General features: G+C 37.8%; 1 protein-coding gene across 2 annotated transcripts in view; it reads left to right on the top strand.

Annotated features, from left to right (window-relative positions):
- Nucleotides 1-14,448: 14,448 nt before the first annotated feature.
- Nucleotides 14,449-15,463, top strand: part of anp32a (acidic (leucine-rich) nuclear phosphoprotein 32 family, member A) — a 6,271-nt gene continuing 5,256 nt past the window's right edge. The window contains exon 1 of one of the 2 annotated variants that reach the window (XM_035652202.1): nt 14,449-14,630. In XM_035652202.1, the coding sequence (XP_035508095.1) occupies nt 14,577-14,630 (54 nt within the window). In that variant the 5' untranslated portion in view covers nt 14,449-14,576. The remainder of the gene's footprint in view (nt 14,631-15,463) is intronic. The other variant, XM_035652201.1, reaches the window with a different exon arrangement.

Genomic DNA, 15,463 nt, shown 5'->3' with positions numbered 1-15,463 from the left:
CATGTGAAAAAATCAGTTTAAAGGCCTTTGTGGCTCTAGAGGGAGTCGCAGAAAATCAGATATTTTACCTTACGTGATGTCACTTGTAGCCCACTCCTCCTTTCTGCTTCAGGCTATTGGCTCATGGTTACATTAGTTGCTACTAGCATAACACACCTCTGACAGAACTGTCTGGGGTCGAGTTGCATTGTGGGTAATTCAGGCGCAAGGTTTAGACAAGGAAAGAGAAGGCGTGGAATGAAAAAGAAGATATCTGGTTCTGCTGCATCGATTCTGATGTCACCTATTTTCAAGTCCGACAAGTTATATGATTGCATGGGTAAATTTTGAGTTTATATTCAAAGGGAACTTGGTCAACTCTAGCATTTCTTCGCCTGGTTTTCCTTTTGCCCATCGCATGTTTTCTCAACGGCTCCCCCCTACACTCTGGACGTGTATTTCACCAACACGTCCGAAAAACACTCACCTTTGCGGCAACCCTCCTCCCCTTTCTCTACTGCTGATGTGCCGTTTTTTTGCCCGGGCACCTTTTTCCCGTGTGCGGCAAAATACTCTACCCGACGTGGTAAACACTTTATTAACTAAACGTTATTAGGGCGCCTGCTGCGTTTTATGCCCTGAATTGCCGTCAAATGCTCGTTTCCGCCGTTCCCCGCTTCTGCGATCTTCCTCTAAATTTCCAAACCTTTACGGCCGCGTAGTCCCAAAGTTGCGTCAAAGGTAATGGATTTCTCCGCCTGGGTCGGCCCTGAGGGGGTTGCAGGTCACCCATTTTCACCAGAACAGGCCATTTAACCATACCAAAAATGAATTTCTAACGGGCTTACGGGTTTATTAAGCTGTAAAAGTTCCCCTTTAAAGGAATATTTTTTGGCCATAAACAAACAGTTGCTAGTTTTAGCAATTAGTATACCTTGAGTCAGTCTGTCTAAAATGAATAGATACCACTCTCATATTTGTTCAAGGCTTTATTTAACGCTACAGCCAGCAGCTGTGCTTAACATAGAGACTAGAATCAGGGGGAAACAGCTAGCATATTATATCTGGTTTGTTTAATTTGTACAAAAACTGTACTGCAAGAAATTACAAGTTGAGGTTTAAGGTATTTGATGGTAATAACATAGCTTTGAGGTACTGTTAGGTGTCTCTTTACATTTGAACAGAGAAGGCTAGTTGCTTCCCTCTGCCTCCAGTCTTTATGCTAAGCTAAGCTAACCGGCTGCCGGCTCTAGCCTCATATTTAACGGACAAACACAAGAGTGATTTTCTCATCACATTCTTATGGTAGCAAGAAAGCATATGAGCATGTTTCCCAAGATGTTGAACTATTTGTTTTAGACAGACTGACTCAATGTCTGGTAATTGTTCACATTCGTCTGATCAGAGCCAAACAATACAGATTAATTTATACTTGCGTTTTTTGTTTTGGCAGAGGTGCCAGTTTTGCACCAGTGAGAAAACAGTCAGTGCTCACAGATTTCTCTACCAACGGCTGCCTGTTTCTTTACCTCCTACAGACGAGAAGTCAATAGACACCGAGAGCTGTGAAGGAGTCAAAATACTCTGCAAGAGAATCGGAAGGTACAGCTGTACTGTGTTACAGCACTGCCATTGTTACAGCTATGTGGACACTGAGGATGAATATTAAAGAGTTTAAATAGAAATGATTTCAGGTCAGAATCACCTTTTCAGATGCCGACAATAAAATCTGCTGCTTCTATATTCTGTCCAACATAAGTGTAGTTTTTTCATAACTCAAATCTATAATAGTTGTTTACTGTTAACCTCTTTAAAAAAAAAAAAAAGATTGCCACAGAGAATTACCTTGGAGAACCATGAAACAGCTTTTTGATAACAAAGCACTGCTTCCTAAAATCCACTGTAGTCTCCCCATGAGAAGGTTTGAAAGGTGTAAAATTGCAAAACAATACAAGACAGAAAACAGCTTTGCTCTGTAAATCCTGAGCTGTTAAGTTTTGACCAATATGGATTTATTTTATTAACAGTACAACTATGCATTTTATTATAAAACTATGTGAGAACATTTTCCTGCTATAGAGAGTAGAAACTGTACAAGAGAAAGAGAGCAGCTTTATGAAGGTGGTACCACTTCTTATGGGATAATGGAAATTATGCAAATTAGGTATGGCCTTTAAAGCATTAACACAGGGAGAAGTCATGCAAATTACAAAAGTTCTTGATATCAGATTAATTATAATTTCACTTATCTCCACTGCTTCTCTCTTTTGCTGCAGTTGTAGGAGTTAAAATTTGTGCTCAGGAGACTGACAACATGATGCTTCTTTCTGAGAGAAACAAGTAGTTGCCTGCATGAATGTCAATCATGATATTGAGGCTGCTGTTGTGGCAAAGAAATGAGAGTTAGTGAATGCCATTACAACAGAGGATAAGGACTGAACTGTAGTAAAAGACCACAGCCATGCTCGTGTAAGATGACTTTCATTTATTCATTCGTTTATTTAGATGGTCTGCATAATCGAATGCTTGGAAACTACATATATACTGTATTCTGTTCCTTATGTTGCATAGGGAACTATTACTTTACTTTAGTCAGTGGTGGAGGAAGTACTCAGCTCTTTTACTCAGGTACATGTAGCAATACCCGCTGTGGCAATACTCTGTGCTCTAAAATCTGAAAATATACACAAGTACCAAAAGTAAAAGCACATTAATTATACAATAATTCATATTATTGGATTATACACCAGCCATAACATTGGGCACCCTGGTGGTCATGATGCAGCCCCATACCCAACAAACTGTGATGTGTTTTGTGTGTGTTCTGACACCTTTCTATCAGAACCAGCATTAACTTTATCAGCAGTTGGAGCTAAAGTAGCTCAGCGTCCAGACACAAAGGGCAGCTTCGCTCCCCTGGCATCCAGTTACGTCTCTGGCCTCCCATGACCTACTCCGGTTCACTGCTTTTCCTTCCTTGGACCCACTTTTCGATCGTACTGACCTCTGCAAGACCGGGAAGCACCCCACAAGAGCTGCAGTTTTGGAGAATTGTTCTGACCCCAGTTGTCTAAGCCATCACAATTTGGGCCTATTGTTCAAAGTCGCCAAAATCCTCACAGCGGGAGCCCATTTTTCCTGCTTCCTAACAAACATCCAATCTGAGGACAAAATGTCACGTTGCCTTGCCTGACATCTCCCACCCACTGACAGGTGGCCCATTGATAACCAGATAATCAGTGTTATTTCACTTCACCTGTCAGTGCTGATAATGTTATGGCTGATCGGTGTAGTTATTGATGTATGAATGTGTCTATTGCTTTAATGTTGCCAGTAAAGGTGCAGCTAATTGTAATTAATTAATATGCCTAGGTATCTTGTTAATTTAGCCTTGGGGATCAGTCTTATCTGAGCTTAAATTATAATAATACATAATAATGTTTTGTTGATTATGTTTTTTTATTTATAATCTGAAGTTTAAAAAAAGACTAGCAACTTAAGTTATCCAATAAATGTAGTAGAGTTACAAGTACAATATTTGCCTTTGAAATGTAGCGGAGTATTGGTATAAAGTAGAAGAAAATGGAAATACCCAAAGTACAATTACCTCAAAATTGTACAAGACAGCACTGTACTTGTTCACCTCCGCCTGTAGTGTTAGTAACAGTTAAGGTTGGTGCAGTGATACACCTTGAGACAGTGAAGTGATGCATCATGTTTGTATTCAGTGTTCTGTTGTCCTGTGGAGAGCCATTTCTAAACTGCACAACACCTATCCAGACAACAGCCCGCGCCATCCAATTCAGCATTGCTTGCCAAACTAAATCTCTAATATTTTCTAATTGGCACTAAACACAATGTACAGCTGAGGCTTGCAGGTATTTGGTCATAAATCAAAGTATTCGATAGAAAGATTTTGATGGTGGTGATGGTGACTACAGTTAATCCTGAAGTGAACATGAGACTCACAACCACAAATGTCAGCCAGCTGGTGGTGATAGAAGAAATGTCAGAGGATCACCAAAATCAGTAGGTGCATCTTATGTGAAACATGGACCTTGTCTGTTGTGTGTTGTATCAATCCATTTAGTAGATTTCACATTATAAGTGAAAAGTTTGACCTGCTAGTGGATATCTGAACCACATTTAATTACAATCTGTCCAATAGTTGGAGATCAACCTCAGGCATGGTGGCACTAACGGAAAGAGTCCCCAAACTCAACGGGCTTCTGTTGTCTTTCATGGCAGTCCATCAAATGACAGTTGAGATATTTCAGTCTGCACTAAAGAGGTGGACCGACTAATCCACTGACACTGCCATTCATTGAGCCTCACTGCTAGCATGATCGTTACAGTGACCACAGAGTCTGCCGAAAACATTTGCTGCATGAAAATATGCCTTATCTGCTGCAATGGCGCCTCCTTGCCTCATTCCAGCATACTGTACAGATTATCATATCTGTGTCAAATGCTCCTCCACCTCACAATAAATACGAGGACACTGCTGCAGATTAGCACTCTGCACATATGTAATTATGCATCATCCACCGTGTTGAAATAAGATTAGGCACAGGCAGGGATGTTTAGTGTGAATGTGTGTGTGTGTGTGTGTGTGTGTGTGTGTGTGTGTGAGACAGAGATAGACAGAGAGAGAGATGGATGTAGTGGCAGAGTGTACATTTTAGACATTTATGTGTATTAAGCACAGGCAAATGTATCAGGTGCTGTATCAATACCAGAGATGATGTTCTTCCCATGATTAATACTCCTAACTTTCTCCCTTGTTATGTGAACTAGACCTCGCATTGATCATTTAAAGAAATCTCATCCCACAGCAGATGAAACACAAGCACCATCTCTAAAGATCAAAATAAATCTGAGCAGGATTTATTTTTAAAGAAGCCTGAATATTATTTTTCTTGTGGTTTGTTTAGACATTGCTTGCCAGTAGCAAAAAGCTAGTAGGTGATGGGAAAGGAGAGGCGGGAGAACACAGAGTCTGCACAGTAACATCTGACTGCTCTAGTTGAGCAGAATGGAGAGGCCTCATTAAATTTTAATTGCAGCACAATGCTGAGTGCATTGCCATTTACATCAAGATGCATGTGACCTTTTTTCTCATTTCACTTCTACTAAATGAGTGTGTACATCTCATCTTTCCTCTTGTCAGCTTAGCAGCCTTGTGATTAAATAAAAAAATGTTGCAGAAAACACGGACTTGGTTCATTTTCAGTTTAGATTTTTTAAATAATACACAGAAAAAAAAAACACTCCAAGCTGTTAAGTATCCAACAAGAGTAATCTGCATTTCATTGTGTGCTCTGTTTGTGGATACGAGCATCTTTTGCACTATTCTGGATATGTGTATAGGCATGAGAAATTCTGTTATAGCATTGCAGTGAGGTATGAAAATAAACAATAATAGGACCAGTCTGCCTGAGATATGAAAACAAACTGCACCCAGATTCCTCACAAAAGGGTCCAATTAGTTTTGACTGCATGATAAGTATTTTCCACTGCATATATACACAATAAACACCACAGTGCTCTAACAATATAAATCACACTCCAGCATCAAGAATTAAACCTGACTCACAGGGTTCCTCACAGTTCCAGCTTGATGTGAGAAGAAGTCACGTGAGCAGGAAGCAGCTTGTTCAGTATTCATGCTGGAGGAGATTAGTGTGTGTTTATCGTCTTCCTGTCCTGCATGGGTGTTGCATTACAAGGTATTGTCTCCAAACTGCCAGAATCAATTAATATGAATAATGAATGCATACTGACGCTGTTGGTCGTGAGTGCTCATTTTGCTCCCGCTCCCACTGTTCTCGCACATGCAGAGCGGTTTAATTTTGCAGAAGTTACAAGAAGCAAATTCATTTATGGGTCTTATTCTTTATCAGGTTAAAGGCACCACAGGTCCTCAACAAGCCTCACACCACAAACCCTGCACTCCACTGGCACCAAAATAGCTAAACATGAACTACAATAGATCTTAAAGAGGATTTAATTCACATGGTGGAAGAGGGTAATCTCATGTCATGTGTGGCCTGACACCACTGAGTTAAATCAAGAAACATCGATGACATTACTCACCCTACTAAGATCGCCTTACACACTTGAGCAACCACAGCTGGAGGGCTCACACATATTAGCCAGGTCAGCAGACACTAACCAGTGGTCACCGAGCAGCAGCAGACATTTTACAGCTCTTCACAGCTCACTTCAAAATGCTGATTTCCTGCACAGTGTACAGTAAAGCTTATCCAATCCATTCTTGACAGGGATCCAGTAAGTCGTTAAAGTAAGTAAATTAAAGTAGTTTAATACTGCAAATGGAAAAATAACTGCGTCCAAATATTCTTTTCAAAGACATTTAAAGCGTGTCCTTTTGTGTAATGAACTGAGAGGAATAAAAAGAAAAGAAACATCAGATCAAGGCTGGAGGTACAGATATACAGTCGTGCTTTGAGCTAAATGCTATGCTATCTCACGTGTATGTACATATCAATGGAATTAGTCGTGAACAAAACGAGCTATCATGCTTGGTTGACATGCTATCTTGTGTGTTGCTATGGTGATCATGCAAGCAACATGGATGCATCAATTTTACATGTGCCTGAAGTAGGCAAAGAGGTTATAAAGAATTCATTGCAATTTATATTAGTAAGATATTAGTGTCATGTTATTGGTTATCGTTGTGAGGTCAAAAGTTAATGGCCTGGTTTGATTTAACCAAAACTGAAGTAAAAAATTACATGTGCCTGTGTTGCTTATTGGTTATGATTATCATTAAGCCCACTGTTGCTATCATTTACAGCCAGAGCCTCACAGAACAAACTAATTACTTATTGTTTGGTAATGATCTGTCATATTGAACATAATGCATTTTGTAATTGGACTTTTGCAGACGGACAGTAAAATGCAACTGCATTAAAATTCTTCATTTTTAAAAACAATGGCCAACCTGAAAAAGAAAATGTGAGGCACATTGATATGACACAGGTTTTCACATGCAGATACATGGTAGTGGAGAAAAAACTCAAAATGACCCAAATTAGTACTAATAGCATGTTTAAACATGTGAACTGCACCGTTACAGCTGAATTGATATATGTGATGTATTGTGTTGTTTTTGCAGCTCTGCATGTTATAGCTAAATTGATTTATCAGGATTTCCATTATTGACTTTTCTTTCAATAAGCAATTAATGTGTTGGTTAATTAATTGTGCCCAACAGGAGTTTCAAATAAGATCTGGAAACAGTGTGAGGTAAGAAAATTGTACAATCAAGACACCCTCACAATATTAAAGGATAGAAAAGGAACATTGTTTTCAAGATCAAGCCAAGGCCAGATCCAAATCCCAAATAACTCTTCTCTTATCCAAAGAAAACATCTTGTGTATTACTTATATAACTCACAGGATACACATTCTCAGAATATTTATTACATACACTGACAGAACAACAGTATAGACCATAATGTTTCACTTATTATCTTACATCAAGTCATTATTTTCCTATTTCTACATGCTGACACAGCGTTGTTTTGACATTAGAAAGATTTCTTGTACTTCATATACTGTAAATCTTTAAAAATTATAGCTGCTGTTTTGATTTTACACAGTATATAAGAACACCTGCCTGAATTCCACATCTAAAAACCTGCTTGCTGCCCAGGAAGGCTGCCAAATTATTCCAAACTCCAGCAGAGGAAAACCTTCACTCTAATCAAGTCTGTTCAGGGTTTCTTCCTTTTTTAATTTACAGGCAGCTGCTGGTGGGAGAGGAGTTAATTAGACCCGACAACTAAGTAACATTATGAGAAAGATTTAATGCAAAAAGTGCTGTGTGTGAGCACTTAAGTTGGGGTTACGACAGGCATTAAGTGCTGCCATGTGGAGAAGAGTGGAAGAGTTTGATTATTTCTGCTGCAACTGTTCCTCCCTGTCGTCACTGTGAAAAACTTTGTGCTCACTTTCAACTTGCCTTGATAAATCATGGTTAAAAATGTATTTAAAAGAAGGTGTTGAATTGTTCTTAACAGTTAAATAAGAAATAGAGCTGATTAGATCTGAATACATTATCTTTACACATGCTTCAGTTCTTGCAATGAGGCTTTTGTCAGCAGCTTCTATTGTTGTTTTTCCTCTTTCAATCCACAATGTTAAACATAGTAACAATAGATTTTGTCCATCTCCATTATTTTTAACTTTCCTGCTCAACATGGCCTGTTGATGCTATCTCTTCTTAACAAATATCACCCTCTTGTGGCACATGAACTCTTTCACATGCTCATTTTCAACAAGTGGAGGAAACACCTCAATAAAGGAATGTTTTCTTTAGATCGTCCTCCATCTTTGTCACAGATGATGCATTCAAATGTATTATATCTTTGTGTTTAAAAAAAGCCAGTCACACAGTAAGATTTGTTTAAACCAACATCATGTTGAATGTAAATCTTGGTAGATTCTCAGGGACTGAAGACTGACTGAAAATGATTAGTTACTTATACATTTAGTAAACTCTGTAAAGCATAGATAACACTCATAACATTAACGATGGCTCTGATGTATTCAAGTGTCCCAGTGAGCCATATAACCTTTATTAAATCTGGTAATCTCTTGGTTTTCTGTATATCTTTTGCAAGAGAGATCTAAGTACAGCAGATAAAAATTAAACACATAATAAAAACACATATAGACACAATACCAGACATCACTAAATAGATTCCTATGAATACATGACAGTGCATGCTCAATACCATCAAAACTCAACACACCAGTAGAAATAAACAACGTGTCAACAGGTGCAACAGGAGAGAGATGTTAATCAAAGATTCAACCTGTACATGCACACAGAGTCCTGAGAAGAGCTCTAATTAGTTAAAGCACCTGTTGGGGTGTACAGTGGGTGTGCAGTGCCTTTAAATGAAAACTAAATACTGTCCATGTTCTTTTCAGGATTAGAAGTATCACACTTTCATAGCTGAAGGGCCTATAATTCCATTTGTGAGAACTGTACTCTTTTGTGGGTTTCTGGGTGAAAGACACTAAAAGTAGCTTTGCACTGAATTGGTGTAAACCTTAATCGATGCAATCAGAATGTAGTTTTCAGTATAAAAGTGAAACAGCCGTTTAAATGACAACACAGACGGAAAAAGGCAGACAACATCTGGATAGATTCACTTGTCACATAACTGTATCCCTACATATGTATATATACTTACACTCATAGATACACTCTCACACCTAATGTTAATGTATCGTACACACAGAAACACACTCACTGTTCGGTTCACACTATCGGTTCTGTTGTTTTTATCCTGAATCTGTTTTGTCCATTTTTGTATTTATTTGTTTTGAGCTTAGCCTATAGTAAATTAGCTTCACCTGCAGTAGATGGCCCGTGAACATTACATCAGTTGCATTGATTATCTCTATGCTTTTCTCTATTGTCTAATAAACATACAAATAAAAGTAAACCTAAACCATCCAGACACTGGCATGATCTAAACATCACAGTATAAAACATCAAACTTTGGGAATTCATAAAAAAATCTAAATGTAATATAACACACATAGTATGTATATCAAAAATAGTGAATTTTATTGTTTAAGGGCTATGGGTAAAAGCAGCAGCAGCAGTTTTCAGTTCAATTGTATTTGTATGGCGACAATTCATAACAAAAGTTAGAACTTCTTAAAAGGAGTTCCAAAAACACATGATTTAATAAAGTAGTGGCTGATGCGTCTGTAGAATTTACTTGAAAGATCCAAGATGTCAAGTAAAAAAGATTAGCCTCCCCAGCGTTTCCTAAGAAAACTCAAGATTCTGTCCTAAACAAGTTGTTTTGATCGATGAAAATCTAAAAAGTCCAACAGCCGAGAACCTCCAACAGAGAAAATCAGAAGATCTTTCTCAAACAGAATTATAGTAAACACCAACACTGCGTGAGCTGGCGCTTCTTTTACTGTCGACTTGTGAGTTAAATACATTTGGGATTATTTGGATTTGGATGAGCCTTATATTTTGCTAACAATCTCAACAAGAATTACTCTGACAATGAACATATTAAACCATTTTATTTACAGATACAATGAAACACTACTGATAGCGGGGAGCCCACTGATATTACAGACAGAGCGCTCCGATATTAGTCGATTTTTGTTATGTGTCCAGGAGTAATAAGGTTAAAGCAGCATTTCTAGTGTTTCAGTATTCAACATAAGTTACTTAGTTGAAGCCAGACCTCTCTAATATGTGTCCTAACATGATTCCAAGCAGCATGATGAGGTGTAGCTGTCAGGCAAATACACATAAAGGATATCTCATATCATGTTTGTCTTTCTGGCAAGTTAACCAAGATTTATACAAACAATCGTGTGTTTGTCATCCAGGGAAGTACTCCAGCCAGAAAACTCTGCAGCTATCTGCCAAGTGAAAACAAAGCAATCTATCTCGACTGTTATCTGTCCGACAAGTTATTTAAGCCTCACAAAACCTCCACAGCAAAGAAAAACAATCATCATATCTCACAACATGTCGGTCTGTTTCTTCAGAGGCGCACACTATCACGCCTGACGTCCACACACTTCATATCCCAGCAAGGCCCAAGATGTTTGTGGTTACTGCAGTTTAAATCTATTGTACAGTTCCTCTGTGTTACAATGTGGCAAAATGCAAGTTCACACACTGCTTTGTTCTTTATTTTAGGTCTCCATTATCTTCCATAAAGTGGTTGCTAGTTTTCTTTAGGGTCCACACAAACACAATACCAATACCAATAAAAACAACAAAGTAAAATCACACAGTAGCGATTAAAGGAGAAAAGTATGAAAATGCCAAATATGACGATTAGAAAGTAAGTGAAATTATATGAAACAATAAACAATAACAGAACAAACAGAACAAAAACCACATTGTCACAGACACAAATAAATAAATAAAAACAATCAAAAAGGCTCAAAAACAGCAATAACAAAACATCTTCGATGTGATTTTTGTTTTAATTACTTTTTGAAAGAACAACGTCTTCTGATCTGTCTGATGTTGGATATTTCAGACAGAAGAAACTCCATAAAGAACAGTTCTAATCACCAGACGACGTTCTCACTTGATATGTATTATACTCAGGACAACCAGTGAATGTCAGTTTTTAGGTTTATTATTCCTAATAACAGATTGAAACTACTGCTGACTTATCAGCTGTTATGATGCTGGTTTGTAGCTCATTTGATGCTGGAGGATAATTAATGTTCTAAATAACTTTGGGATCATTATTAATAATAAGCTTTTATATGAACTCTTTAACTGGCAGATGATATTTAAAACTACACTTTATTATATGATTAATCTGCAATCCAAACTAGGAAAAGTACAGCAATTACTTTAGTAAATGTCTGTATTATATATTGTATTAAAAGTAATGATTGCTTTTATATTATTATTCAGTGTAATATCTAAATAGCATTGAACTATTTTAGATACTGTTTAACAGTACATCATACAGTACATTTCATATGTTAAATCTTAATCTATAAAATAACAAGTAACTAAAGCCGTCAAATAAATGTAGCGGAGTAAGAAATAAAGTTTATTTTAGGAGGTAAATTCAGACGACGACTGTAGTAACGGGGTAAAGATACAGGCGCTGCTACTGTCCTTCCATTGGAGGTGGATTTGGCAATAAGTCAAATGTTGGTAAATCAATATATATATATTTTATATTATTTTTCTACCATAATTCTTTGTAGCTTTTGAAATTTTGTACAAAAAACCCCACTTTTTTAACATTTTATGTCTAAAATAGGATGTTTTTTTAATTAAATGATATAAAAATCTGTAATTCTGAAAATGTGCCTTCTGGGAAAGTCTCATTTAAAACCATTTTAGTGAACAAGATTTCACTTCGGCTGGATTTAAAGCCAGTGAGGGTCTTTACGTCTGCAGCAGACTGATGGATGCTGTTACTGGCTCCACTGTATCAACTCTTCTAAAAGAAGTATTGGTGTGCAGCAGATTACTCAAAGCTAAAAGCTTTACCTTCACTAAAGAAAACTTTAAAATCCACAGAGGTTCTTCAGAAACTGAATCAAAGATGCATTAGATCTTAAAGTTTCTACACTGGGTTTTTAATTTAAACATGATTTTAGGTCAGTGCTTCACTCTTTATTACCTACCATCACAGTCTTGGTGGTTGTTCTGGAAACATTGTGAAGTTTCTCCTAAATTATTCATCAACATTTGTTTCTGAAATAAATCTGGAGGTAAAAATACATAAATATACACCTATAGTTCATCATTCATGAAGTTTAGGAATTTTGAGTAAAGCTTGGTTCAATCAGTCCTCAGTTTCCAGAGTAAAATCTCATGGTGAAGAAAGGACAGAGCCGCCCTCTGGTGGCCATTTTCCTACTAACCTCTTCATCCCTTCATGGCTGCACAGTTTGGTCAGTACAAACTGAACTTTATTGAAACGCACAGAGATGTATCTAAAGTTCTAGTGGAGATCTCAAAGTTTGCAAAAACACCAAATAAGTAATCTTGTGGACGTGTGTATAGAATGAGGCACAAGAGACGACACGATTAACCTTGATAGTATTTACTCTTAGAAAGAGGGACATAAAAGGGTAAAACTAGAACTTTTATTGTCTATCTCTGTCTGTATTCAGTGTTTAAAACTTACATCAGATGTCTGAGTCAGTCTTAATTGATTCTGATTGTCTTGGTGAAGCAGACAAAGCCACATTCAGCAGCTATTCTGCATTTTGTTTATTACAATAATACATTTTGTATTATTTTAGTATTATCTATAACAACATTTGACCATATTAATAATACAGTACATGAAAAAGTGAAAAGGCTGGTGTTCCCCTTAGTTAAGATCAGCCTCATTAACCATGATGCATGTGCGCCTGCTTTATACTGCGGCTTGTTTGACACTAATGGAGTAAAGCAGGGAGTTAATGTGTAGTTTAGGCATCTGAGTGAAACCGAGAGGAGAAAAAGACGACTCGCCTCGGAGGCTGGTGAGAGTGAGATTGGCTGGTGCAAAACAGCCATAAAATATTGTTACTGGCAGTTACTCGCGTCTCCTTATCACGAACATGCACGTTATTTATCACACTAATAAAGTTACATGGACGGGGATGCAGAGAGCGACATTCCTGCCTCTTGATAACCACTGGCATCTACTTCTATGAGCTCATCTCCACTAATATTTCATCATTTTCTCTCCAAATCAGGTTTTTACTTAGACACAACACTTGTGACTTTATTAGCAATTACTGTTTGTCGTTAACTGGATTGTTATTAGAGGCTCTTTCCCATTGAACCCTTATTTATGTATTCTTTAAAACTTATGAGTTCAACTGAAAATGGTCATTTAGACTCTCCTGATGGTCACTGGCTCCAGATTAGTGGCTTTGCTTCCCCCTTGTGGATAAACCTCCTCACAGCCTCAGACTGAGCACTCCCCGCCCCCCCACTAAATGATCCATCCATGTCCTAATTGTCTTGAATCATGAGGAAAAAGTTAATTATTTTAGTATTTGATTTTATATGAGATAAAAGCTTGAGATGCTCTTCATTATTAACATAAATTAAATGCACAACAGTTGATATAATTGAGAAAAAAAATCACAATAAACTGTATTTTTTGTCTTATTTTAATATGAATGTACCCCTTCCCCCCAATCCTATATAACATTATATCATATATAATACTATTATTGTACATGTTTGTGAGGTTTTTATAGACACACACATATATATAGGCTATATATATATATATATATTCTATTTGTATAATACTTTATACCTTTAACAATTAAATCTACACTTCAGTCTGTAATAAAGCTGAATCAGTTTTTGGAAGTATTACTTTTAAATGTAAAACTCAAGACTAAAGCAACATGTTTGAGTTAATAAATGATATATAATGACTATACAACTACAACTGAACACTGCTCTCATATTATAAACACCATGATAGTTATCAGTAACTAATAATTCTGTATTTTGTGTATCTTTTCCTTCACTTTTGAATAGAACACCTTGCTTGCGTTACACATTATTTTTCTACATTTTCTTTGCATATCCATGTGAGACTGAATGACGATTTTATTTGGGTGAATACTATAATGTATTATATGCATGTTGTAGAATAAAAACCCAAGAGCTCTCCACAATAACCAGCTTTTAAAACAAGGACTCATATGTGATGAAGGTTTAATACTCATGAACCGACTCCCCTCATTGTCATATATTCAGTGTGAAACATAAAAAAAAAATAGAAAAAAAGAAGGGTATTAGATTAACCATGTAAACTTAAGTTAACAAACAACCAAACTTCGACAACAAAACCCCACCCAGTTTTATAAGGGAGGCTCCATTGGCCTGTGTGTCTGTAGATCCGTTCCCTCTTTATTCGGCCGCAGCCATTGGTCGGCGGTGACGACAATCCCGAAACGTGCTCCCGCCCACCGAGCGGATCAAGTTTGAATGAACAACAGCAGCCTGTTCTGGAGGTGGTAGTTGCATTTGCAGTAATTATTAAAAGTGTGTTATCATATCGCGGGTCCGCTGATCGAGGATGGACATGAAGAAAAGAATTCATCTAGAGTTGCGGAACCGCACTCCGTCAGATGTAAGTTGGCCTCCAAAACACACATCTCGCTTTTTTTGGTTACACTGTTTCACACTCAGCTTAATGGAGAATCTTTCCGTGTGATGTCTTGGCGTGGAGATACAAAGTTTCGTACAAGTTAAAAGATGATGGAGACGTCGGGTCACATTGTTGCGAACATGTTTCGAGCCGGCGAGCCGCTGCAGGTACGCTGGTTGAACTTTTGTGCGGCTCTAACGGCACGTTTTTGATGTGCAGTTTGAGAATGCAGCACAGCTTCTTTTTTTTTATGCCAGCGGTATAAACAAGGCAAGCAGTATGAAGAAGCCATATTTGTAACTTTTGATCTACCAACGCAGCCCCCTTTCCCCTTTAAACCCCCCGTGTTAGTGTTATTCGCTCGCTCTTCTGCATGCTTTGGCTCACAAATGCATTTACGCAAACATTTTTTTTTTTTTTTTTTTAAGCCGTGCACTTGGCGCGTTAAGGATGCGGATACTCAAAGTCATGACATTATCAATGATGCATAAAGATCACAGCCTAGACTCGTCGCCTTCCAGCTGCATCCTGCCCCCATACTTTGGCTCAAAGTGTCCGGTAGAGCTCGTTTTATTTCTGCAGGAAGTGCGTTCAAGGCGCTCGGGGGAGCCGAGAACCGGAGCCCACAGTGCGCACAGATGGCCGAAAGAAAGCGGCGTTAGCGTGGACCGTCACCAGGCTTGGGGGGGCGAAAACACGGAGCCATGAAACACACACACATTAAAAAACACACTATTAGCTGCTGGGGTGTTCACTTATCGACACTCTTGTCTTGTTTTCGACGGAGAGGACGCAATGAAAACCGAAAAAAAAAA

This window comes from Morone saxatilis, unplaced genomic scaffold (assembly GCF_004916995.1).
Source record: "Morone saxatilis isolate NCDOM2014 unplaced genomic scaffold, NCSU_SB_2.0 Contig11, whole genome shotgun sequence".
Classification (NCBI taxonomy): Eukaryota; Metazoa; Chordata; class Actinopteri; family Moronidae; genus Morone; species Morone saxatilis.
The sequence above is the reverse complement of the archived record's forward strand: the minus strand, read 5'-3'. Positions and strand labels throughout refer to the sequence as shown.